Source organism: Sapajus apella, unplaced genomic scaffold (genome assembly GCF_009761245.1).
Source record: "Sapajus apella isolate SASKATOON/1434 unplaced genomic scaffold, GSC_monkey_1.0 scaffold43, whole genome shotgun sequence".
NCBI lineage: Eukaryota > Metazoa > Chordata > Mammalia > Primates > Cebidae > Sapajus > Sapajus apella.
This window is the reverse complement of record NW_022436983.1, coordinates 2,522,168-2,545,370: the sequence shown is the minus strand read 5'-3', so window position 1 is coordinate 2,545,370 and position 23,203 is coordinate 2,522,168. Positions and strand designations below refer to the sequence as shown.

Genomic DNA, 23,203 nt, shown 5'->3' with positions numbered 1-23,203 from the left:
CCTCGGCAGAAGGCGTCCAGCTCAGCACACGAAGGCCGCCTCAGTGACCCCCAGCTCAGTGGTCCAGGCCACATGCGGCCATCCTTTGAGCCACCGCCAACCACCATTGCTGCTGTGCCCCCCTACATTGGGCCCGACACGCCGGCGCTTCGGACTCTGAGCGAGTACGCCAGGCCCCATGTCATGTCACCCACCAACCGCAACCACCCCTTCTACATGCCCCTCAACCCCACGGACCCCCTGCTGGCCTACCACATGCCCGGCCTCTACAACGTCGACCCCACCATCCGCGAGCGCGAGCTCCGTGAGCGGGAGATCCGGGAGCGGGAGATCCGGGAGCGGGAGCTGAGGGAGAGGATGAAGCCGGGCTTCGAAGTGAAGCCCCCAGAGCTGGACCCCCTGCACCCAGCCGCCAACCCCATGGAGCACTTTGCCCGGCACAGCGCCCTCACCATCCCCCCGACCGCCGGGCCCCACCCGTTTGCTTCTTTCCACCCGGGCCTGAACCCCTTGGAGAGGGAGAGACTGGCCCTGGCGGGCCCCCAGCTGCGGCCCGAGATGAGCTACCCTGACAGACTGGCCGCTGAGCGCATCCACGCAGAGCGCATGGCGTCGCTGACCAGCGACCCCCTGGCCCGACTACAGATGTTCAACGTGACTCCGCATCATCACCAGCACTCACACATCCACTCCCACCTCCACCTCCACCAGCAGGACCCCCTCCACCAAGGTGCGTGCCCCAGCGTGGCAGGTGGGACAGAGGCACGGGGAGGGGTGCAGAGCCAGATCAGCAATAGTCACCATCCAGGCGCAGAGCACGTTCTTTTCTGAACAGACCCCTCATTCCTGGCAGATCTTAGAATAGTTCAGCACCCACCTACAATCCCGGTTTGCTGTGTCACAGTCTCTCCTCGGCCCGGAAGCTCTCCAGAACTGCAGGGCCTCAGACAGCTGCAGTGCACAGGTGAAGCCTGGGCTCTTGGCCCTGTGCCTGGGATGGAGGGACGTGGCCTAGGCCCACGGGGCAAGGGAAGGGCAGCAAAGCACAGGGTCATGTGGCCTTTGGAGTCAAGGAGCATAAGGTGAAGCACTGGGCTACTCAAAGGTCACTTAGTAAGAATTCAAAGCACAGTCCTCTTCCCTTGAGAAGCAAGGCTGGGCAGGGCTCCTGCAGACTTTAGCTGAGTTCTCCTAGCCGACCCACCTGGCGAGGGCTGCCTGGTCCTCTCCACCCTGGGAGAAGGAGCTCCTTAAGGCTGCTCACGGACCAGCTGTGGGGAGGCTGATCTGAGGCAGAGGCAGGCACAGCTGGCATCCTTACTCCCTCTGCAGCTGGTGCTGCTTGTGAGGAGGCAGGCGCACCCGCCCCGTGGGACTCGGGGGTCCAGGTCCCGTGGTGCAACCTCCATGCAGGGCTTCCTTACCCGCCACCCTCCAGTGTTGGGCAAGAGGATGGCTGATAGGGCAGGGCCCAGAGGGAAGGCAGGCAGCCACCTCTCCTGCCTCTGCTCCAGGTCCTGACATGGGAGTGCACTCACCATTGCTGCCCTCAGACCTAAAGTTCTGTGCGCACCTGGGGTGGACCTTAAAAGCCTCAGTAGAGCCAGTATATGAGGGCAGGGTGTCATTTGTTCATTCATGCATCATCCGTTCATTCAGCAAGTGTTTACTGGACAACTGGGATGTGCCAGGTATAGTTGTAGGTGCTGACAAAACCCCCGTCCATATTTACGTTCCAGTTTGGAAAGACGGTTGAAAGACATCTGCCAGGTTGTGAGAGGTGGGAAGTGGATGTTCTGGGAGAAAATAAATCCAGAAGAGGAGATCAGGAGAGCTGGGGGTGGGGGCGGGGGCAGTGTGGCAGTTTTGGGAAGGCCGTCAAGAGAGGCTCGATGAGGAGGTAGCAGAGACACGGAGGAGGTGAAGGGCAAGCTGTGGGAAATCAGTGCAAGAGCAGCCACAGAGGTGGAGGGAGAGCTCAAACCTGCCAGGGACCATGAAATTCCTGCCAGCACCTGTCGGCTTGAGCCAGGGGATAGGAGATGAGGGCAGGAGGGGCACGGTGGGGCCTGATCAAGGCAGCATTCTGAAGGTAAGACATAAGATTTGGTGCCAGCAGAGAAGAGAGGGCAGTGTCAGGCCAGGTCCCCGTTCAGTGCCTGCTCTGCTGGCCTCCTTTGGGTTCTGCGAGTGAAGGGCAGGGAGACAGCCCTGGGCAAGGGGTGCCAGCCCAGCACCGACTGGGGTAAGGTGGTGTATTCCTGTGACCTGACAGGCAGAGGGCAGGCCCAGGTGGCCAGGGAGAGGGACCCTGCCAATCCCAAGTCCTTGACAAAACTGGCCTGGGGTTGCCTGGAAGGGGTGCTTCACAGTGGGAGAGGAAGTGCCTTCATCAGCAGTGGGCTTATCACTTCTCTCTGCCTCTATAGCTCTCACTGAAGGTGGAGGCAGCCACTTTAGGGCAGGGCCACCTGCAGTCAGGTGGTACCATCCATCCCTGGTGACCAGGAGCCAGCCAGGGCGAGGAGGAAGTCACTCACTGGGATAAGCATTGAAGAGCCATGCACCACCTCTATCTGGCATTTTGTCCTTTTCTTAGGTTCAGCGGGCCCCGTCCACCCACTGGTCGACCCTCTGACTGCCGGCCCTCACCTGGCTCGCTTCCCCTACCCCCCTGGCACTCTCCCCAACCCTCTGCTTGCACAGCCCCCCCACGAGCACGAGATGCTTCGCCATCCAGTTTTTGGTAAGACTTCCCCTCTGGGAGGGGCAGGGGACTGTGTGAGAGTTGGGCTGGGGTCTCGTCTGCTGTCTTCAATCATTTATTCATGTATTGAGCAGGTGGGTTTGTGCACCCTATATGCCAGGGGTCCCTGGGGGAACAAGCTTCCTGCCCTCTGGGGACTGCCTGGGGTTGGGGATCCTAAATGCATCAGCCTTGCTGAGAGCCAGGACTGCAGGGCCGGTAAAAGGAGCAGAGGAGGCTCATGGCAGGCCTCTGAAGGCACAAGGCACTTAGGCTGAGGCCTGGAGCATGCAGAGGAGGAGCCAGGCCGGATCCAGGCTGAGGCACCCAAGGGCATCTTCTACTTCCCCGGAGGCTCTGCCCTCCCGCTGTCTGCAGAGTCTGGGAGGGGCTGGCTCCTGTGTCCATGTTGGCCATCTCTCCTGTGCTCCCTGCTGCTCGCTGTGCTGGTGCCACTGTGGTCCTGGCCAGTCCTCTGGCTGTTTCTATAGCACGGGTTGTTTTGTGTCTGGCAGGCACCCCCTACCCTCGAGACCTGCCTGGGGCCATCCCACCCCCCATGTCAGCAGCCCACCAGCTGCAGGCCATGCACGCCCAGTCGGCCGAGCTGCAGAGACTGGCCATGGAGCAGCAGTGGCTGCACGGACACCCCCACATGCATGGTGGCCACCTACCAAGTCAGGAAGATTACTACAGGTGAGGCGGGGTGCTAGGCGGGAGTGGAGGGGTGTCTGAGCCCAGCCTCCCACCAACCCACAGGTGCCCATGGTGTTTCTCCCATAGTCCCCACTGCCGGATTCTTCCCATCAAGCTGCTGGGCCCTAGAGGGGACACCGTGAAACCACGGCACTGGGAGAAACGAGGAAGGGAGGTGTTGGGAGGATGGGTCAGCTGCGCCAGAGGGTGCGGGCTGGGGTTGGATTGCCTGGCTGTTGCCTTTGGGGCTGCTGCCCACCTACCCAGACCGGAGACTAAACACACTTTCCTGTTTTGTCTTCCCAGTCGACTGAAGAAAGAAGGTGACAAGCAGTTATAAGTTATTTATTTCTTAACGCCGGCTGTGGAAACCCCAGTTCTTGGGGGGGAAACAGGACTTTTTACATACAGTAGGAGCTGCAAAAGCAAAAAGAATATCTTCTAAAGATTTCTTTATATATTTAAAAACCACAACTGAAAATGTACCCACATAATAGTGTTCGTTTGTCGAGAGGATTTCCTGAGACTGGTTTGGATCTCCCTGCATGACAGTCCCCCAGAAACTTAGTGAGTCCTGGACTGGACTGAACATTCAGAAAGCTTCCCTGCAATCTTGGGGTTTGCTTTAGTTTCTTCTTGATTTCTCCGTAGGTGCTAGAATCCAGTTCCCACCCTTCACTGTGCGCTCGCAGACACACTCCGTGACGAGTGTCCAGAACTCGCAAGCTTTGCAGATAGGTGGCATATGAATTTGGAATCCAAGAGCTATAATTTTTAAAAAAAAATCTTTTATTTTAATACATTGTAGGAAATCTTCATAATTTGAGAAAGTTCTGCAGCATGGCTTTTTACGTCTGTAAATAAATAATTTTAGAACAGCCTTTTTTTTCTTCCATAAACTACTATTGTGATCTATTTTTTCCAGCCATGTCACTAATTGTGAATTCCTACCAACTATTGACAGAATACAGAGTTGATTTTTTAATAAAAAGTTATATATAATTATCCCTTTAATTAAAGGGAGCAAAGGGGCGTTGCCCGTGGGCAGAGGCTTGGCCGAGGCCTGGTCACAGCAGTAAGCATCCAGGGCTGGCGGGGGTGAAGTTTTGCCCCTTGTGTTTCACGTCTGTCTGCTCCTAGCCTGTGCTCTGCCAGCTCTGCAGACGTCTGTCCATCAGACCTCTTCCAGTTTGCACAGGGAGTGCAGGCAGTGAATGCTCGCTTTCTGTTCCCCGTGTCACTGTTCTGTTTCCACGGGATGGAAAGCATGTGGTCCTGTGTCCATTGTAGATTTCCTTCTAGATTTCTATGTACGCATACTTGATTGCTCTGGATGAATGCCTTTTTAAATACTCTGAAAATTTCATAATCTAAGAAATTCAAGAAAATGATTCCATACGAATAACTCGGCACATGAGCGACCCAGGACATATGCCTGCCAAAGGGATCTGTTGGAAGGCTGCCCTTTCATGCACATTGTCATCTAGATCTTATGGTGAGGATGGCCCATTCTTGCCACAGACCAAGGCTGCTTTTGAGCGAGGGAGACCCTGGAGTTAGACAGGTGTTGGGGGTGGCCTGCATTTTCCCCCAGGAGTAGGTCTGCGTGGCGACCCATGTTGCACTGGCAAACCACTGGAGTCCCACTCTTCATCCTGGAAGTGGGAACTGGAGTCCCTTCCACAAATGTGAGGTCAGAAAGCAGGCTTCCGCCTGCGGCACAGCTGCTTAGGAGGCCAGGCCCCTCCGAGCAGAACTGTCCTGGAGAGAGCCTGCCCTCCTCTCCAGGTCGCAGCCATAATGCACTTTCTCCCAGGCCAAGGATGGGTGTTTTGGGGTGTCTGCCCTCTGTCAGCTCTGCTTCCTGCCAGGATGTGGCCTTTTCCCATCCTCTTATCTCAGACATTAGATGGCTTTTCTGCCATTGTTTGTGCTGGTCCCATCCCAAGAATTGTAGGGCAGAGAGACCACAGTAGGTCAGCAGACAGAAAGTCCATCTAGGACCCAGGCCGCAGAGGAAGCAGGAAGAGAGGCTGATAGTTTGATCTAGAAACCAGCAGGTATTAGCTCAAATCCAGGTTCTGGAGTCATATAAGGGCATTCCCAGTTTCTCTTAAAAACCATGTTTGGTTTCAGTTGGGAAAGGATTGTTCTATCTATTGAAAATGTTTATAGTTTATTTTTCTTCTTTCCATTTTTCTCTCATTCCATCTCTGCCTTAACTTTAGTTCCTTAGTGGGGAGGCAAGCTCACATTAACCTTCTGTCATCAGACTTCAGGCTGCATTGGCTTGGAGGCATTTATTTCCTCGTGGGGTGGGACGGGGCCTCGTGGCAGGCTTGTTGGAGGCTCCCACTGGGGCCTCTTCCTGCTGGGCTCCCAGGCCCCTGCATCCATGCCCTCTCCTTCTCTCCTTTTGGGTTTTCTTGCTTGCTTGCTTTTCGGTGGAGCACAACATCTACCATTCAGTTAAACCTTCTTTGTCTCTTCCTCTGTCATCTGTTTTTCCAAAGAAGAGAAAGAGTGGAGTACTCTGAGGTCTGTACTTGAAAGCTGTCCGAAGGTGTTCTCTTGTTAGGTTTGCATTTCTCCCCATATCCCAAGGTGAAGCACTGAGATTCTTCCATTTAAAAACCTTGACCCGAAACCCTCACCAGATCAATTGCAATTTCTCTGGGAGGCCCTGTGTCTTTGAAGCCCAGCCGCTCAGTTTCCTCTGGACTTTCCTCCCTTTGTTTGGGGTTTGGTTTGGCTCCTCTGTGTGTCCCCGTATCTTGTTGAGTGTCGTTGAGGTTGAGCTTCACTCCACTGCGGCAGAGCCAGAGTGCACATTCGGATTTGCTACGTTTCTATATATCTTGAAGCTAAATGTATATATGAGTAGTTTGCCATGAGATAACACAGTGTAAACAGAGTAGACACCCAGAAATCGTGACTTCTGTGTTCTCTCCATTTGAGTATTTTGTAATTTTTTTGAAATATTTGTGAACATAAATAAAACCAAGCTACACTACAGCCCCTGGGTGTCTCCCGTGCACTGTCTCATTCTGGAGGGTGGGCGGGGATCCTGGCTGTTACCCAGGTGGGGGACAGGCAGAGGGAGAGTCAGCTTTTCCCTGCTGCTGGGGATCCTGTTTGCGTCCCAGAGAGGTTTCCAGAAACATCCTTGTTAGCTCTGTCTGGGAAGAGGATTTCTCTGGTGGTGGTGCCTGCTTTCTTTGGAGGCTCCCCAAGCAGCCGGATGGGCCCTAAGCGGGCATTTGGACCAAGGGCATCCTCCCCACCCCTCGCCATTCATCCCACACCTCTATAATCTGTGGGCATCGCTGGCGTGTAAGGGCATATGGCACACTTCCTGCTTAGGAAGAGACATCGCAACCGCCCCCCAGCCTAGAGGCTACCTGTCTGGACCCCATCAGTCTCTTCTCAAAGCCTGTCAGTGCCTCCGTTCACCCCCCACCCCCCATCCAGCTCTACAGTAGCCCTCTAGGTAGAGGATGCGTCTCAGGCCTAAGGAGGTGTAACCTTCCTAAGGGGCAGCAGGTGGCCTGCAGGGTGTGGACACGGCCACAGAGGGACAGGTGTTGTTAGAATTTGCACTATGGCTTCAGAACCTGTCAAGGGCATTTTCCTGAAGCCTCAGATTGTCCCCAGAAATGTGTTTGCACCCCTTGTCATCTGGGATAGGGCTGTGAGTTTCTAGATGTTTCGGGACATGAGGCAAGAACAGCCCAGAAAGCTCACTGTTGGTAAACTGCCCTCAAACCAGGCAGGGTCCGCCACGTGATAAAGATTTGGGGAGCAGCAGACGCCAGGCACTGCCTCACTCAGGACCTGAGAAAACGTCGCCATGCCGGGACTCGATTGTCCACGCGGGACTTGAGGCGAACGGCAGGGTCCTGCTCCACAGCTGACCAGGGCACAGGGTCACGGAGGTCCAGGTGGCTGTCAGTCAAGGTCCTGAGTGAGAGGATGGCATTGGGGTGGCTGGGAGAGGCCGGAATCCAAGCGCCATCTTCACGGGTCTCACCCGGACTGTGCTCCTTAGGAAGCTGCAGCGTATCATGGGTACAGGTCTGTGAAGTACAGATTTCAGAGTGGTGCAACAAGGCTCTCATCAGAGCTGGGCAGCTTCTCCGGCATGGACAGCTGTGGCCATTGTCACCACTCTGCCACACACTCGTGAGGAAGAGGGCCAGAAAATGCTAACCAGACATCTGCTGAGTGGACGGGAGGAGGAGGAGGGCAATGGGGCCATCCTCCAGCAGCCCGCTGAAGCCAGGCCCTTGCCTCTTGCTGCCCCAGTAACGTCCTTTGTGCCCTCTGCCCCTGGTTCCTGGAAATGCATCCCCAGCTTGGGCACGGTGGCTCAAAAGCCCCACTGGTTCCGCTGCAGGTGGGCTAGGAAGATGGCACTTTGCAGGGCATGGTGTAAGTCCCAGGGTCTCAGCACAGTGTAGGTGCGCAGCTGGGTATGTGGCTGTTGTTGCTAAGTACGCATGGTAAGTCCAGGGACAGGAGGCCTCACTTAGGCCGCACCTGGGTGAGTCAAGATCATGTATCTGAAGGTCAATGGCCTCCCACATAGGCCCTCAGAATTCAGCACTCGTGAGCTGTACAATTGTAGATGTGATCGGCTGATGAGCAGTGGGGGGGGCAGTGGATGGTCAGGGCCAGAGCCCTTCTGTGTGGAAGCTGAGGAGACATGGGGACCCCTCATCTGAGCTAAGAACCCTCAGTGGCCCCATCCTGACCATGCGGTGAGACCCAGGGCAGTGTGGCTGGGCACGAACACAGACTTCAGTGACCACCATCAGCCTCACCTGACCAGCCCAGAAGGTCCAGGCACATACCTGAACTCAGAGCTTTGACATCAGAACCAGCTACCCAGACATGGGATGAAGCTGCCAGGCCCCAAGACCAGTGGAAAAATCTATCCTGCCCTAGACTCCTGGGGACCTTCCTGCTGCCTGGTGGAGACCCGGAAACAGTGGAGTCCTTGGCCTCCCTACCCCCTCCTAGGGAGGATCTGCCAGATGAGCCAGCCACGGGAGGCTGCCGCGCACTTGGCCATCCGGGTTGACTGACATGGGCTGCAGCATAAAGCCAGCCCTTTCTCGTTCATGAGGTTCCTGGACCTCCCTTTGGAAGGCAGGGGCTGGCTGGAGCTGGGATCCATTGTGAATGAGGTCCAGCTGCAGATGCCTCACCGAGTCCTCTCAGAGGCGGCATGGTCAGCCTTTGGAGGTCTCGGTATCTGAGGTCCTTTCCCTGAGTCTCCACTGGGTTCCTAGCTGCCCTGAGAGCCCTGGCAGCTCAAGCCCTGGTTCTCTGTTCCTCTAACTCAAGGTGGCTTCTCTAGTGTCTGCCTTTGCCAGGAGAGGTCATTGTTTCCTTTTGACACCTCAGGGATCCAGGCTGCAGAAGGCCCCCTGTAACTCCCGCGGCCCAGCTGTGTGTGTGCACAGGCACCCGGGCCCTTGTTACTGAAACAGGCAAGTTCTGTGTAGAAGGCACTTGCTCTGTAGTTATTTGCTGAATGGATGGATGGATGCATGCAAGAATGAATGAACGAATGAATGAATGAGTGGGCCCTGCAGGGCAAGGTTCCTTGCTGCAGTACAGATGTGCTGTTGGGAAGGCGGTGTGAAGGGCGGGATAGAAGGACCTTTCTGGTTGAGTCGGGAAGGCTTTCCAGGGACTTCCCGACTCCTCTGCTGGGCGCCTGGTGACCCTCCCTTCACATTCTCCTGACTGTGTGGGCGCTGCAGCTCCTCTGACCCCAGCCCTGGTTAACACCATCTTAGAAGTGGGGAGTGGGGCTTGGGGGATCGGCCTTTGGTGAACCCCTAGGGTACGAGCAACCATTGGAGTAAATGTAATTAGAAACAGGCTTTTAGGGCACCTTTTAGTTGACCCAGAGAGGATTCCTGAGGCCATTTCTTGTCTATCCCATTGTTTTCTGGGCAACTGACCACCCAGCCCTCTCTATCCCCTTGGACCCTGCTGCTGGGCAGCGGTTGAACAGAGTCCATCCCCATCCTAGCCACCAGGTGGCAGTAGTTACAAGGCCGAGGTGCCCGCCCTGGTCCCGAGGCCGCCAGGAGACCTGTGGCCCCGGGTGGCGACCGGCAAGGCAAGGCTCCAGCGGCGAAGATGGGGAAGGCTGGAGGGTTTGGCAGTGAGTACTGTCTAAAAGATCCAACGTTTCCCAGAAGCAGGTGGCTGGACAGGCGGGTCAGAGATCAAGGGGCAACTGGAACAGGCCCCAGCACAACAGGGTGTGGAGATGGCTGGGAGGAGGGGGCTGAGTGGGGCAGGGGAGGCTGGCGGCTTGGGCAGGTAGGCAAGGTAGGCGCGACTGTGAGAACGAGGGCAAAGGTCTTGCCTAGAGACCAGGAGGTTTCTTCTGTTCTCCGCTGCATCCCCAGGGCTTGGGCGGGTACGTGGTGGGAACTCAGTCAACATGCTTTTATGGAAGAGGATCCCAGAATGGGCATCAGCCGTGAATGACTTCCAAGAATCAGACTCTGATAACTGTGCCCTCACGCCCTGAAAAGCGCCCTGAGAAGCTGCTGGGAGTCCTTATGTGCCACGAAAGTACCCACCCCCCGTTCCAGACACCCGCTCCCAGCGGGGGATGGTATGTCATGCCCCACATGTTGCGTGGATTCTGCAGACGCTCCCAGCGAGTGCAGGGAGGGCCGGGACCCCCCGACTGCTGGGGACCCAAGCGATGGTCAGTTCTTGCATATTCCAGGGAAATCACCTCTGTTCTGCCAGAAACCTGTAGCCCAGCCTGGCGAGTGTGGGAATGCCATCTTACACTGTCCTGGTCCCCCAAGGGATGGTCCAGGGTGAGCCCAACAGCCTAGAGAGGTAGAAACAAAACCCAGGGAGGTGATGACCTCGAGTACAATTCCTTTGCTTTGATGCTGGGTTTCCACGCTAAGGGTCATGGGCAGTGCTTGAAGGCAGTTAGGTGTGTCTCATCCGAGTGGTATCAAGGAATGGGAGCCACTTTCCAAGTTTGCTGGAGGGAAAGTCGGGAGTGCCTTCAGATCTTGGTGGCGCAGTTACTTTTGAGTGGCCTGAGAAGTGTGAGTCTTGCGGAGCGCTGGCCTGTAAAGCAAGTGGCCTTCTCCTGCTGTCCCCTCACCTCTGAATGGAATGAGAAGCTCCCTCCAAGCTGAGCTCCCTGGAGAATGAGCCCAAGGCCTCCCTGCAGCAGCGCAGTGTTCAGGAGGCAGACAGGGAAGGAAGCTGCCTGCCCTGTGAGCTGTCACAGCACTCCTGAGGTACTCAGCGGCATGAGGCTGGAGTCACACTCCCTGGGCTCAAACCCCACCCTGTTGTGACCTGGGCCAGGTGCTGGGTATGCTTGTCTCAGCGTTGAGGTCTGTCCAATGGGGGAATGATACCTCCTTCCCAGAAAGGTGGGAGGATGGATTAAGATGCACGTGGCCGCATGCGTAGTGAGGACTTGGCAAACAGCAAGCAGCGGTGACTACTGACATCATTACTGCTTGAGTTTCAAGTAGACAGCAATCCTCTCCAAGATGTGGAAGGCAAATGAGTGTGGCTCTCGGTGAGTCCCGGACCTCCTGGTTTGGAGCCAGTGGCTGCTGCCACTGCCATCTGCTGGGAACAGACCTGACGGTCAAGGCAGCTTTTTGGACCTGGCCCGAGGGCAGTACCCCCACAGTTTGGGAGGCAGGGCAGGTGCTCAGAAAAGAGCCTGACAGCAACAATTCCCAAGTGTAGAATCAATCTTTGTTTTGTTAGAAAGTTCCAGGAAGAGGGCCTAGGATTTGACAAGCCAAGAGTAAGAGGGAAACCCCCTATTCTTCATTTTGACCAGTTCTGGGCAAAAACAGCCCAGACTAGAGGACAATCACCCAACCCCACATTTTCTAGAAAGTCTGAAGCTCTTCCAAGCAACATCAATGTCAACAGGATAAGTCTGCAGTTCCGGGAGAACCGCAGGGCCTATGTCCATGGAGGCCCAAAGGAGCTGTGTGACTTTGAAAAGCCACTAAACCTCTCTGTGCTTCAGCTATGCGTGCATCAGGGACCACGAGACCCACCTCACTGAGCTCATGACCATGAAGGGTAAAGCAGCATCACATGAAGGCACAGGGAAATAATCACCGGCTCCAAGCAGGGTGGACTGCACGGGGGAAGTGGCATTTCAGACATTTCTACATGGATGAATCAGATATTGATGGGCAGAGAAGAGGTGGCCTTGGCCTGCAGGAAGAGCCTAAACACAGGCACAGACTGTGGCCCTCGAGGGTTCTGTGGCTACAGTCCAGGGGGCTGGCAATGCAGCAGGTGGCCAGCTTAGGAAGATGGGCTGGGCTGTTTGGTGGGAGGAGTTTCCGCCTGATTCCTTAGGCTCCAGGGAGCCAGGGTAGGTGTCATGGAAGACTGGAAGACAAGATGGGCTCAGGCCTGTGTCTATAGGCCCCCAGCTTCAGGGTGGAGGATGGGTGTGATGGTAGACGGGAGGCCAGGAGTCAGGCAGGGGCACAGAGAGGAGCGGCCTGACCCCCTGTGAGCCCACACAGGCCACTGGGGCTCCAGGCGGCAGTGGGCAGTGGCACTGAGGAAGGCTGTGGCCCAGGGTGGCGGTTGGGGCTCTGGTGGGAAGGTCATAACCAAGGTGGGGAGGCCGTGGTTGGGAGGGAGGCTGTGGCCCAGGTGGGGAGGTGGCCTTTCTAACTGGTCACAGCAAGATGATAGGACACTGTCATGAACCCCAGACTTCCCCCGGCTGGCAACAGGCCCTGGAACCCCTGTCGTTTGTTTTGGATTTGTGGTCAAGGATGTCTCATATGTCCCCAGAACACAGCATGCAGTGAGGAATCTGGGGGCTATACAACCCCATGCCAGGCCCAGCGCGGTAACAACGGGGACCCGGCCGTGACCACTCGTGGCCAGTAATTAGCATGCGGGGAGGAGCCCTCCCAGGCCTCTGGGAAGGGGCCTCAGTGAGCTCTTGGTGTCAAGTGATGGAAGATGGTTAGAGGCCAGATGGCAAGGGACTGCCACACTCTCGAGAGCTTTGCCAGGTCCATAAAGGGACACTGGGAGGCAGTGGGCACAGCCCAGGCAGACCCAGGCCCAGCAGTGCCCACACATAGCAGGCACATGGTGTCCACCTGAGGAATGAACGCTCAGCAGATGGACAGGGAAGAATGGCCCGAACTTCACCCTCCAGTCCCTAGTAGGCCTCCCTGCTAGGGACTCCCCTGCCTGTGGAGTCAAAGGGCAGGATAGGCACTGACCTCCTTAAAATTCCAACTTGGAGGACATTTTACAATCCATGCACCTTGGTGCCTGTGCTCCCTCGAACCTGCCAAGTAAATGCTTACCTCAGAGATCCCTCCCTCACGCCATCAGTCCCCTGCTCAAACAGCACCTCACTAATGAGGACACCCCTGCCGCCCTGTCCTCCTTCCCTGCTCTTGCGCTGCACGGAACCTCAGCCAGCCATGTGTTTCCCTTCCTCTCACATCGGTTCCACCAGGGAAGAGTGGACACTCACAGATGGATCCCCAGGCCAACCACTGCCTGCCACACGCGGGCACTTGTCGGATATCTGGAGTGTGGATGGATGGATGGATGGACGGATGGATGGATGGATGGACGGATGGATGGATGGATGAATGGACGGATGGATGGATGGATGGATGGATGGATGGACGGATGGACGGATGGATGGATGGATGGATGGACGGATGGATGGATGGATGGGGAAGTGGATATCTGGAGTGTGGATGGGTGGATGGATGGATGGATGGATATATGGATAAGTGGATATTCGGATGGGTGGATATTCGGATGGGTGGATTTTTGGATGAGTGGATATTTGGATGGGTAGATGGGTGATATGTGGATGGATGGATGTGTGGATGAGTGGATATTCAGATGGGTAGATATTTGGATGAGTGGATGGATGGTTATGTGGACGGGTGGTTATATGGATGGATAGATGAATGAACAAATGAAGAATGAATGGACGAATAGACAAGTGAAGGAATATGAGGCCTTCTGATCCAAAAGACCTGTCTGATCCAAAAGAGCTCTGACTCTACCCTGGGATGCAATGTACAGAAGTACGGTCCAGTTAGACCAGGCTCTCTCCCTCAGCACAGTTGACATCTGGGTCTTGCTAGCTCCTTGCTGTTGGGGTGCACTGAGGGAGGTTTACAGCATCCCTGAGTTGTGACAATCAAAACTATCTCCAGACGTTGCCAGATGTCTTCCTGGGGGTGGGGTGACGATATTGCCCCTGGTTGAGAACCATTGAATTACATCTTTACTTTCCAAAAAAGATTCTTACAAACCTCCCCCTGCCCAAGTTCTCAGGAGAATAACTCGGTCCCCAGAGCATCTCTCAGCCACCGGAGAGCAACAGCTAGAAACTGTAGGCTTTGCCGCTGTCATTTATTATTTTATCACATATTTACATTCTAGTAGGCAGCCTGTCCCCCTGTCCACCAAGGCCCTTTGGTCCTCACTGGTCGGCCTGCTCCAGACCCCCAGGTGCTGGTGCAAGTCCAGACTTGAGGCTCCTCGATGTCAGACATTCAGCAGGAGGGGCCGGTGCTCCTCGTCGGCAGTGTCGCTGGGAGGAATTTCATAAATGACAAACAGGGAGGAGTACAAGCAGCCCAGGAAGGACACGAGGCTGGAGAAGTACATCACCCCGTTGGCGCTGCCCACGGCCGAGGTCAGGGGCCCCAGGACCAGGGAGACCAGAATCTGGGCCAGGAAGTACTGGCAGCTGAGCAGGGAGATGTCGACGCCCATGCCCCGCCGGGTGCCGTCCGCACTGGACCCTGCAAACTGACCCAGAGGAAGAGACGTGTCAGCGAGACGTGTCAGCGAGATGTGCCGCGGCCAGTACGAGGTGACTGAGCCCCGCGTGGCCTGCGAGCCCAGGAGGCCCGAGCGGCCCACGCACAGCGGCTCATGTTTTCCAGCACCGACGTGCACAGGGAGCTCAGCCAAGAGTTGAACAATATTTGTGTTCAGAGAGATGACGACAGTGAAAAGAATCTGTGACTAATGGGGCGGAGGGCTGAGCTCCCACGGGCCGAGGTGGCCGGAGACACTTTCCCCACTCAGCACGTGAGCTTGTCCCCATCCTCTCACCCAAACGAAACCAATCTGCCCAGCCAGGTGGCCACTCCACTCCTGTCTTCCTCTCGGTCACCTTCGTCCAGGATGGGGCCTGCCCCACACCCCGAAGTCCTCCACACGTGATGGCCTCTGCTCCTGTGCCTGAGGCTCCAAGGTCTTCGTGGCCTTCAGCTTGGACACGTCACTCACTCTCCCTCCCCTGCCAGCCACGCTGGGGGACAGTGGCTGAGAGCGTGGTCTGTGCAGAGTGACGGTGGGGAGGGGTGGCATGGGCTCCCCTCACTTGGCTCCCCTAGCACCAGCCAGCCTGTCAGGCACTGGGTGAGTGGACATCCCTGTGACCTGGGGGCCTGGGCCTCCCCTGTGGTTTCCCTGTGCCAATTCTACCCCCATCAGAAGGGCTGTGTTCAGGGCTGGCCCAGCTGAACCTGTCAGACTCCAAACTCTCTAAAACAAACCAGGGCTAGGCCTGGGGGAGGCAACTGAGGCATGAGATTAAAAGGGAGAAAAGGCCGGGCGCGGTGGCTTATGCCTGTATTCCCAGCACTTTGGGAGGCCAAGGTGGGCAGATCACCTGAGGTTGTGAGTTCAAGACCAGCCTGGCCCCGTCTACACTAAAATTCAAAAAAATTAGCCAGGTGTAGTGGTAGGCACCTGTAATCCCAGCTACTCGGGATGCTGAGGCACAATAATCACTGGAACCCGGGAGCCGAAGGTTGCAGTGAGCTGAGATCACACCACTGCCCTCCAGGGTGGGAAAAAAAAACCCCAACGACAAAAAAAAAAAAAAAAAAAAAAAGAGAAACTCAGTAATCCAGGTCATTTTTGTTTTCTTCTCTTTTCCTTCCTTCCTTCTTCTTTTTCTTTCTTTTCTTTCTTCTTTTTTAAGAGACAGGGTGCTCTGTTGCCCAGGTTGGAGTGCAGTGGCAAAATCTCAGCCCGCTGCAGCCTCAGCCTCCTGGGCTCAAGTGATCGTCCCACCTCAGCATCCTGAGTAGCTGGGACTACAAGTGCATGCCACCACACCTGGCTAATTTTTATTTTATTTTTAGAGATGGTCTCTGGCTATGTTGTGCAGGTTCTCCAGGTAATATTTCAATACAGTATTTTAAAATTTCAAAGTCACTGCCAAAAAAAAAAAATCATGGTGGGAACATTACGTGACCGTAAAAGGGAATAATGAGGCAGTGACCCAGGCAACAACATGGATGGACCTTGACGCCCACAGCTGAGTTGCAGATGCCAGACACAAAAGGCCTGATTCCATCACATGAGACATCCCAAATAGGCAAGTCCATGGGGACCGGAAGTAGGTCAGGGGTCACCTAGGCCTGGGAGAGTGGGAGGGTCAGAGGGGTGACAGCTGACGGATTTCTTCCTGGGTGACAAAACTGTTCTGAAATTGATGGTGATGATTGTACAACTTGTGCTAAAACCGCCGATGGTCCACTTCCCATGCTATTTGATGGTGCTTTGTATCTCAGTACAGCTGTTAAAAGCCTATGCTGAGGCCAGGTGCAGTGGCTCACGGCTATAATCTCAGCACTTTGGGAAGCTGAGGCGGGCAGATCGTTTGAGATCAGGAGTTCAAGACCAGCCTGACCAACGTGGTGAAACCTTGTCTATACTAAAAATACAAAGTTATCTGGGCATGGTGGTGGCATGTGCCTGTAATCCTAGCTACTCAGGAGGCTGAGGCCGGAAAATTGCTTGAACCCCGGGGCGGAGGTTAAAGTGAGCTGAGATCACGTCATTGCACTCCAGCCTGGGCAACAAGAGCGAAACTCTGTCTCAAAAAGAGAAAAGGAAAAAAAACCCATGCTGAGAAAATATGAAAAGAAAGTTTAAGGCACTTTATTTATTTATTTATTTATTTAGAGTCAGAGTCTCTGTCACCCAGGCTGGAGTGTAGTGGCACAATTTCAGCTCACTGCAGCCTCTGCCTCCCAGGTTCAAGCAGTTCTCCTGCTTCAGCCTCCTGAGTAGCTGGGATTATGGGTTCAGGCTACCACACCCGGATAATTTTTGTATTTTTAGTAGAGACAGGGTTTCGTCATGTTAGCCAGGCTAGTCTTGAACTCCTGACCTCAAGTGAGTGATCCACCCACCTCAGCCTTCCAAAGTGTTGGGATTATAGGCGTGAGCCACTGTGCTCGGCCTTTTAAAGCATTTTTTTTTTTTTTTTTTTTTTTTGAGATGGAGTCTCGCTCTGTCACCCAGGCTGGAATGCAGTGGCACCATCTCGGCTCACTGCAACCTCTGCTTCCCCAGGTTCAAGCAGTTCCCTGCCTCAGCCTCCTGAGTAGCTGGGATTACAGGTGCCCCCCACCATGCCCGGCTAATTTTTCTATTTTTAGTGGAAATGGGGTTTCGCCATCTTGACCAGGCCGGTCCTGAACCCCTGACCTTGTGATCCACCTGCCTCGGCCTCCCAAATGCTGGGATTACAGGTGTTAGCCACTGCCTCAGACTCCAGTATGGGGTGGCTCAGCACTGTTACTGATCTTTTCATTTTTTTTTTCAAAGTGTAACTATATTATGGTATAGAGTAGTATTTTATACATTGGCTCATTTTATACTAAAAACATTTATATACCACAGTAGAGAAACCACTGCACAGATAGCTCCAACTTGAATTAGAAAATACTGGCTGGGCACAGTGTCTTACGCCTATGATCCCAGCCCTTTGCGGGGCCGAGGCAGGTGGATCACTTGAGGTCAGGAGTTTGAGACCAGCCTGGCCAACATAGTGAAACCCTGTCTCTACTAAAGAAATATACAAAATTAGCTCGACATGGTGGCGGGTGCCTGTAATCCTAGCTACTTGGGAGGCTGAGGCAGGAAAATCGCTTGAACCCAGGAGGTGGAGGTTGCAGTGAGCCAAGATCACACCATTGCACTCCAACTTGGGTGACAAGAGCAAAACTCTGTCTCAAAAAAAGAAAGAAAGAAAATACTTTCTCTGTAGAAAATAGTAAAAATTATAAAACATACCAAGCTAGCTCAACAAGTTCATTTAAGCCAAAGAGTAGCTAAATGCATTATGCATTTATAAATAGGGGTTGAATTCTGGGATCCAGGATGACCTCTAATTTCATTTGTGGAAGCCGCCATGTTTTACGTTATGTGAAGTGAAATTTCTATTAATCTTATGATGCCTGATTATTTTTCTTTATGCCAAATCCATAATCCATAACAAGGTTTAGCTGTTCTTTTCTAAAGGACTGATACTGCATCCTTTTAATCTGCTTGATAGGCACCCATGCCTATCCAAATAATGAAATGGTTTGGCTGTTATTAAAGCATGCCCAGTATTTGGGCAAAACCAGATCTGATAAATTACGCTGTCACCTCATACCCACGGCTTGATGGGAAGCCATGAAGAACAAGAGCAAAGTGATAAAACCGGCAAGTAGATCAGGGAATAAAACCAAGACAATTCCGAGACCAGAGGGCAAGGACCATCTAGTCAGGATTCAAGGACAGAACTGAAGTTCAAATAGAAAAAGGATCCCGCCTCAAGGACCAGCAGCTGAGCTGGCTATCAGCACCCCAGTACGTGGCGAACTGATCCCCTCTTTATTTTAAATGTTTATGATATTGTTCTGCATGGATTTTTGGCATAAATTCTGATTGTTTTTTTCTTTGAGACGGAGTCTCGCTCTGTTGTCAGGCTGGAGTGCAATGGCGCGATCTCGGCTCACTGCAACCTTTGCCTCCCAGGTTCAAGCAATTCTCTGCTTCAGCCTCCCGAGTAGCTGGGACTACAGGTGCATACCACCACACCCAGCTAATTTTTGTATTTTTAGTAGAGACGGGGTTTCAACATGTTGTCCAGGATGGTCTCAATCTCTTAACCTTGTGATCCGCCCGCCTTGGCCTCCCAAAGTGCTGGGATTAATGAATTCTGATTTTTAAAAATAATTCATTAACATCTTATTGATCTGGATTGCTGAGTGTTCTGAGCTTCACTGCCTCCCCATAAGTCCCACTGTGAATGGTTGGGATAAGCGTCACCAGGAGACCCGGCTGCCTGACAAAGGAGTGGGGGGGGCGGCCTCCCATCCCCACATCCCTGCGAAGGACACAGAGCCCGGCCCAGAGCCTGGGTGGGCTGGAGGCTTCTGCTAGGGAAGCAATGAGGGGGAGGCAGGCAGGGGGCGCACCCCATGCTCAGAAGGGCCCCCTGGGTTTAACGCTCTGCTGTTGCTGTCTTGACAGTCGTCATTCTGCACCAGGCTCTGCAGATTGTATCCTGGGGGACAGGTCTCAGTGGGGTTTCTCTCTCTAAGGAGCAAACCCAAAGCAAGACCAGGGAGAGCACTTACCTTCTTACTTTGGTAGTAATCGCAGAGCAGCGAGTAGGGCAAGGTGCACAGCGTGGAAAATAGAACCCCGTAGGTTATACAGAGTGACAGAACCACGTACAGATTCCTGGAGAGGGTGGCGAGCCCTGTCCCCAGGCCGAAGGCGAGGTAGGCGATGAAGTAGAGGGTGCGGACGCTGAGGAACTCCTCCAGCTTCTCCAGGATAGCTGTGGGCCGCAGAGAGGGTCAGCCGTGCCATGCGGCCAGAGCCTCCAGGGACTCAGCTTCCAGTGCCACCTCCCCTGACACCAGCAGTGGTGGGAACTGGCGTGGCAAGCCACTTGCCCCAGAGCAGAAAGTACTTCCTGGGGGACCCAAGGGAGCTGAGAGCCCGCCCCAGTAACTCCGGTGGGTGCCCAGGACAGGGCTGTCTGGATGGATGGCAGGACCGGGGTGTCCTGTTCACACTGGCCTGGGCAAGGTCCCCCAGAGCTTCTGCAGGTAGAGGGGCCTTCGGGCTGTGACACCAAAGAGGCTCAGGGACTTAAGGTCTCCAGCTAAACCTCTGCGTTCTTGTGCAATTATGGAAACAACATCAGCCCGTCCCATAGCCAGCCACCATTGTTACACCCCCAAGAAGACATGACAGCATAGATGTCAGCGACCGGGCTCCCTAGAATCACATAAAACGGGGCCACTTCCCCACACCCTGAGGCACCCGGCTATGGGGGAACCCGGCACCCAAGGAGCCGCCCCACAGACTCGCAAGTGAGATCTGACTGATTTCTTCTTGCTGCAGTCCCTCAGGGACCCTCTACTTTGGGACTCGAACCCACGAAGATAGGGGCAACAAGTAAAGCCATTGGCAGATTAGGGCTCAAAGGCAGAGTCCAGCCTGCAGCCTAGTTTTGTAAATTAAAAAAAAAAATTTTTTTAAAGCGGCAGGACATAGTGGCTCACGCCTGTAATCCCAGCACTTTGGGAGGTCAAGGCAGGTGGATCACGAGGTCAAGAGATCGAGACCATTCTGGCCAACATGGTGAAACCCCGTCTCTACGAAAAATACAAAACTAGCTGGGCATGGTGGCGTGAGCTTGCGGTCCCAGCTACTCAGGAGGCTGAAGCAGGAGAATCACTAAACCAGGAAGGTGGCGGTTGCAGTGAACTGAGATCATGCCACTGCATTCCAGCCTGGTGACAGAGTGAGACTTCCTCTCAAAAAAAAAAAAAATCAAAAAGCGATGAACATTTCGTGATGTGAAAATCCCGTGAAATTCCTATTTCAGTGAACACGGTGCAGTTTTACTGGCACGCAGCGCCCACTCGGTTTCCCATGTCTGTGGCTTTCAGTGAGGGGCTGCAACAGAGACTGCTGGGCTGGCAAAGCTGGAAATACCAACTCTCCAGCCTTTTACAGAAAAAGTGTGCAGACCTCTGGGATAAAATTTCCCCAGCGCATACTTCCCACCAGGCCCCGTGGGGATGGCAGCTCAGCTTCACCCTGGCGTGAACTCAGTACTGCACTCCAAGGGTCCCCCAGACACAGAACCTCAAAGTCATCTGGGCCACAGCCCCTGCCCACCCCTATCCTCCACGATCACACAGCCCTGCCCCCACCTCCCTGGGAACCGGCTCCTTGAAGCAAAGTGGGAAGGAGCTGGGGGCTGGCGAACATGCTGCCTGGGAGTGGCCTCGGAGTTCCCCCCAGGCTCCTGCTTCACCCTCACTACGGCCTGCGGCCTGCGGGTGTAGTCAGGTCCTGACACACCACACCCATGCCCCCGAGGGTCACCAGGTCTCAGAGGCCTGAGGCCCCCAGGCTCAGCATCTTCAGACCGGCTCCCCCAAGCCCAGGGCCCTGCAGCCGGGAAAGAGGTGGCATCTCCCGAATTGGGATGTAGTGTCTGCAATCGTAAGGCCGAGGACCTGCCTTCATTTCACAAGCTCCACAGACCCAACCGAAGCCCTCACTGCCTGCCAGCCTGGCCTGGCACAGGTACCTGAGTAGAAGGCGGCGCTGAAGGCGTAGATGCACATGCCCCAGCAGCCCATGGTCACGCCGCTGTTGTACTTCTGATACGCCTCTGATGTGTGCGGGGCCTTGGGGTCCCCCTGAAACACCACCTCGCCCATGAAGTCCGTGTAGAAGAGCAGCATCCCCTCGAAGGAGAGCCACCCTGGAAGAAAGAAAGGGGTTCATGACCTCAGGGCAAAGGCAGCACTCTGCCCTTTCCCTAACCATCACGCAGTTATTGCTTATAAAAGTTACGAGTGCTTTGTATGGATTCAAACGTAAAAGAAGAAATATCTCTAGCTTCACCATCCAGAATAACCTCTGTTAAAACTGTGTTCAGGCCAAGCACAATGGCTCATGCCTGTAATCCCAGCACTTTGGGAGGCCAAGGCAGTCGGATTGCAAGGTCAGGAGTTTGAGACCAGCCTGGCCAATATGATGAAACCCCATCTCTACTAAAAAATACAAAACTTAGCCAAGTGTGCCTGTAGTCCCAGCTACTCCGGAGGCTGAGGCAGGAGAATTGCTGGAACCTGGGAGGCAGAGGTTGCAGTGAGCCAAGACTGTGCCACTGCACTCCAGCTTGGGCAACAGAGCAAGACTCCATCTCAAAACAAAAATAAAAACAAACCCCCCAAAACTGGGGGGTTTGGCTGTGTCCCCACCCAAATCTCATCTCAAATTGTAGCCCCCATAATCCCCACATATCATGGGAGGGAGCCAGTGGCAGGTAATTGAATCACGGAGGCAGGTCTTTATCATGCTGTTCTCATGAGAGTGAGTAAGTCTCATGAGATCTGATGGTTTTATAAAGGGCAGTTCCCCTGCGCACACTCTCTTGCCTGCTGCCATGTAAGAAGTGCCTTTCCTTCTCCTTCACCTTCTGCCATGATTGTGAGTCCTCCCCAGCCATGTGGAACTGGAGTCCATTAAACCTCTGTTTCCTTCTAAATTACCCAGTTTTGGGTATGTTTTTATTAGCAGCATGAGAACAGACTAACACAGTTTCCTTGCAGTCTTGTATTTTAAGCCACTACATATTTCTATAAACACGAGGCAAGGGTAGTGGTGAAGGTGCTCCAGCTCCCTGGGCGATGCAGGGGCAGGGGGCCGTTTAATTGGGAAAAATCCATTGGGGAGCACGGAAATGAATATGATGCCATGGACCTTAGTGCTCTGTTCCCTGAACCTCAGCAGTCCCCTCTTTGGTGGAGGAAGGTGGTATTTATAGGCCCTCTTGAACCATTGTGAATTATCACCTACAATGTTCTATGCCATCAAGAATTAAACAGACTTGTTTGGATGGCAGCAAAATATTTCACAGTGTGGATGCACCGAATATATTTAACCCTTCCCCAACTGTTGGACATCTCTATCCCCCGTTGAGTCTGTGGCTGTCCTAAACCATGCTGTGATAAATGCCTTGCACATATATTCTGAATACAGTCTTTGATTATGGGCTTGCAGGAAATACTGAGTAAGGTCACGGAGATAAAAGGTAGGAATATTTTTGAGATTCTCACCCATTATGACATTGCATTCTAGGTTATGTTGATTTATGTCCCACAATGTATGGGTATCTCAAATTCTTTTTTTTTTTTTTTTTTTTTTTGAGACATTGCTCTGTCACCGGGCTGGAGTGCAGTGGTGCCATCTTGGCTCACCGCAACCTCAGACTCCCTGGTTCAAGCAATTCTCCTGCCTCAGCCTCCCAAGTAGCTGGGATTACAGGCATGCGCCACCACCTCTGGCTAGTTTTTGTATTTTTAGTAGAGATGGGGTTCCACCATGTTGGCCAGGATGGTCCCAATCTCCTGACCTTGTGATCCACCTGCCTCAGCCTCCCAAAGTGCTGGGATTGCAGGTGTGAGCTGCTGCGCCTGGCCTCAAATTCTTAATCATGCTCAAATGTTTGACAACTCCACAGCAAAAAGAGACCAAATGGAATGAAATGCAAATTGGTGCTTATCAGTGGTCATTGGAAGGCTGAGCCAGGTGAATTTACAAAGTGCAATAGACATCGGCAGGCAGGTGTGGGGTCTGTGCTCCAAGACAGAGCAAGACAAAGTGGGAAGGTGGGAAGGAGGGGAGGTGGGAATGTGGGAAGGTGGGGAATGTGGGAAGGCAGGAAGGCGGGAATGTGTGAAGGCGGAAGGCGGGAAGGCGGGAATGTGTGAAGGCGGAAAGGCGGGAATGTGTGAAGGCGGGAAGGCGGGAATGTGTGAAGGCGGGAAGGCAGGAATGTGGGAATGTGTGAATGTGGAAAGGTGGGAATGTGGGAATGTGGGA

At 54.0% G+C, this 23,203-nt stretch overlaps 2 protein-coding genes across 12 annotated transcripts in view; one reads left to right on the top strand and one right to left on the bottom strand.

Moving 5' to 3' along the window:
• RERE (arginine-glutamic acid dipeptide repeats) overlaps positions 1–6,457 on the top strand; it is a 474,067-nt gene extending 467,610 nt beyond the window's left edge. For all 11 annotated transcript variants that reach the window (XM_032301146.1, XM_032301145.1, XM_032301141.1 and 8 more), the window contains 4 exons: positions 10–730; positions 2,600–2,746; positions 3,262–3,442; positions 3,749–6,457. In XM_032301146.1, coding sequence (XP_032157037.1) covers positions 10–730; positions 2,600–2,746; positions 3,262–3,442; positions 3,749–3,782 — 1,083 coding nt within the window. In that variant the 3' untranslated portion in view covers positions 3,783–6,457. The remainder of the gene's footprint in view (positions 1–9; positions 731–2,599; positions 2,747–3,261; positions 3,443–3,748) is intronic.
• Positions 6,458–13,873: 7,416 nt separating this feature from the next.
• SLC45A1 (solute carrier family 45 member 1) overlaps positions 13,874–23,203 on the bottom strand; it is a 29,907-nt gene continuing 20,577 nt past the window's right edge. The window contains exons 7-9 of the mRNA XM_032300286.1: positions 20,901–21,077; positions 18,922–19,127; positions 13,874–14,296 (exon numbers count right to left, since the gene is read on the bottom strand). Of these exons, the coding sequence (XP_032156177.1) occupies positions 14,030–14,296; positions 18,922–19,127; positions 20,901–21,077 (650 nt within the window). The 3' untranslated portion in view covers positions 13,874–14,029. The remainder of the gene's footprint in view (positions 14,297–18,921; positions 19,128–20,900; positions 21,078–23,203) is intronic.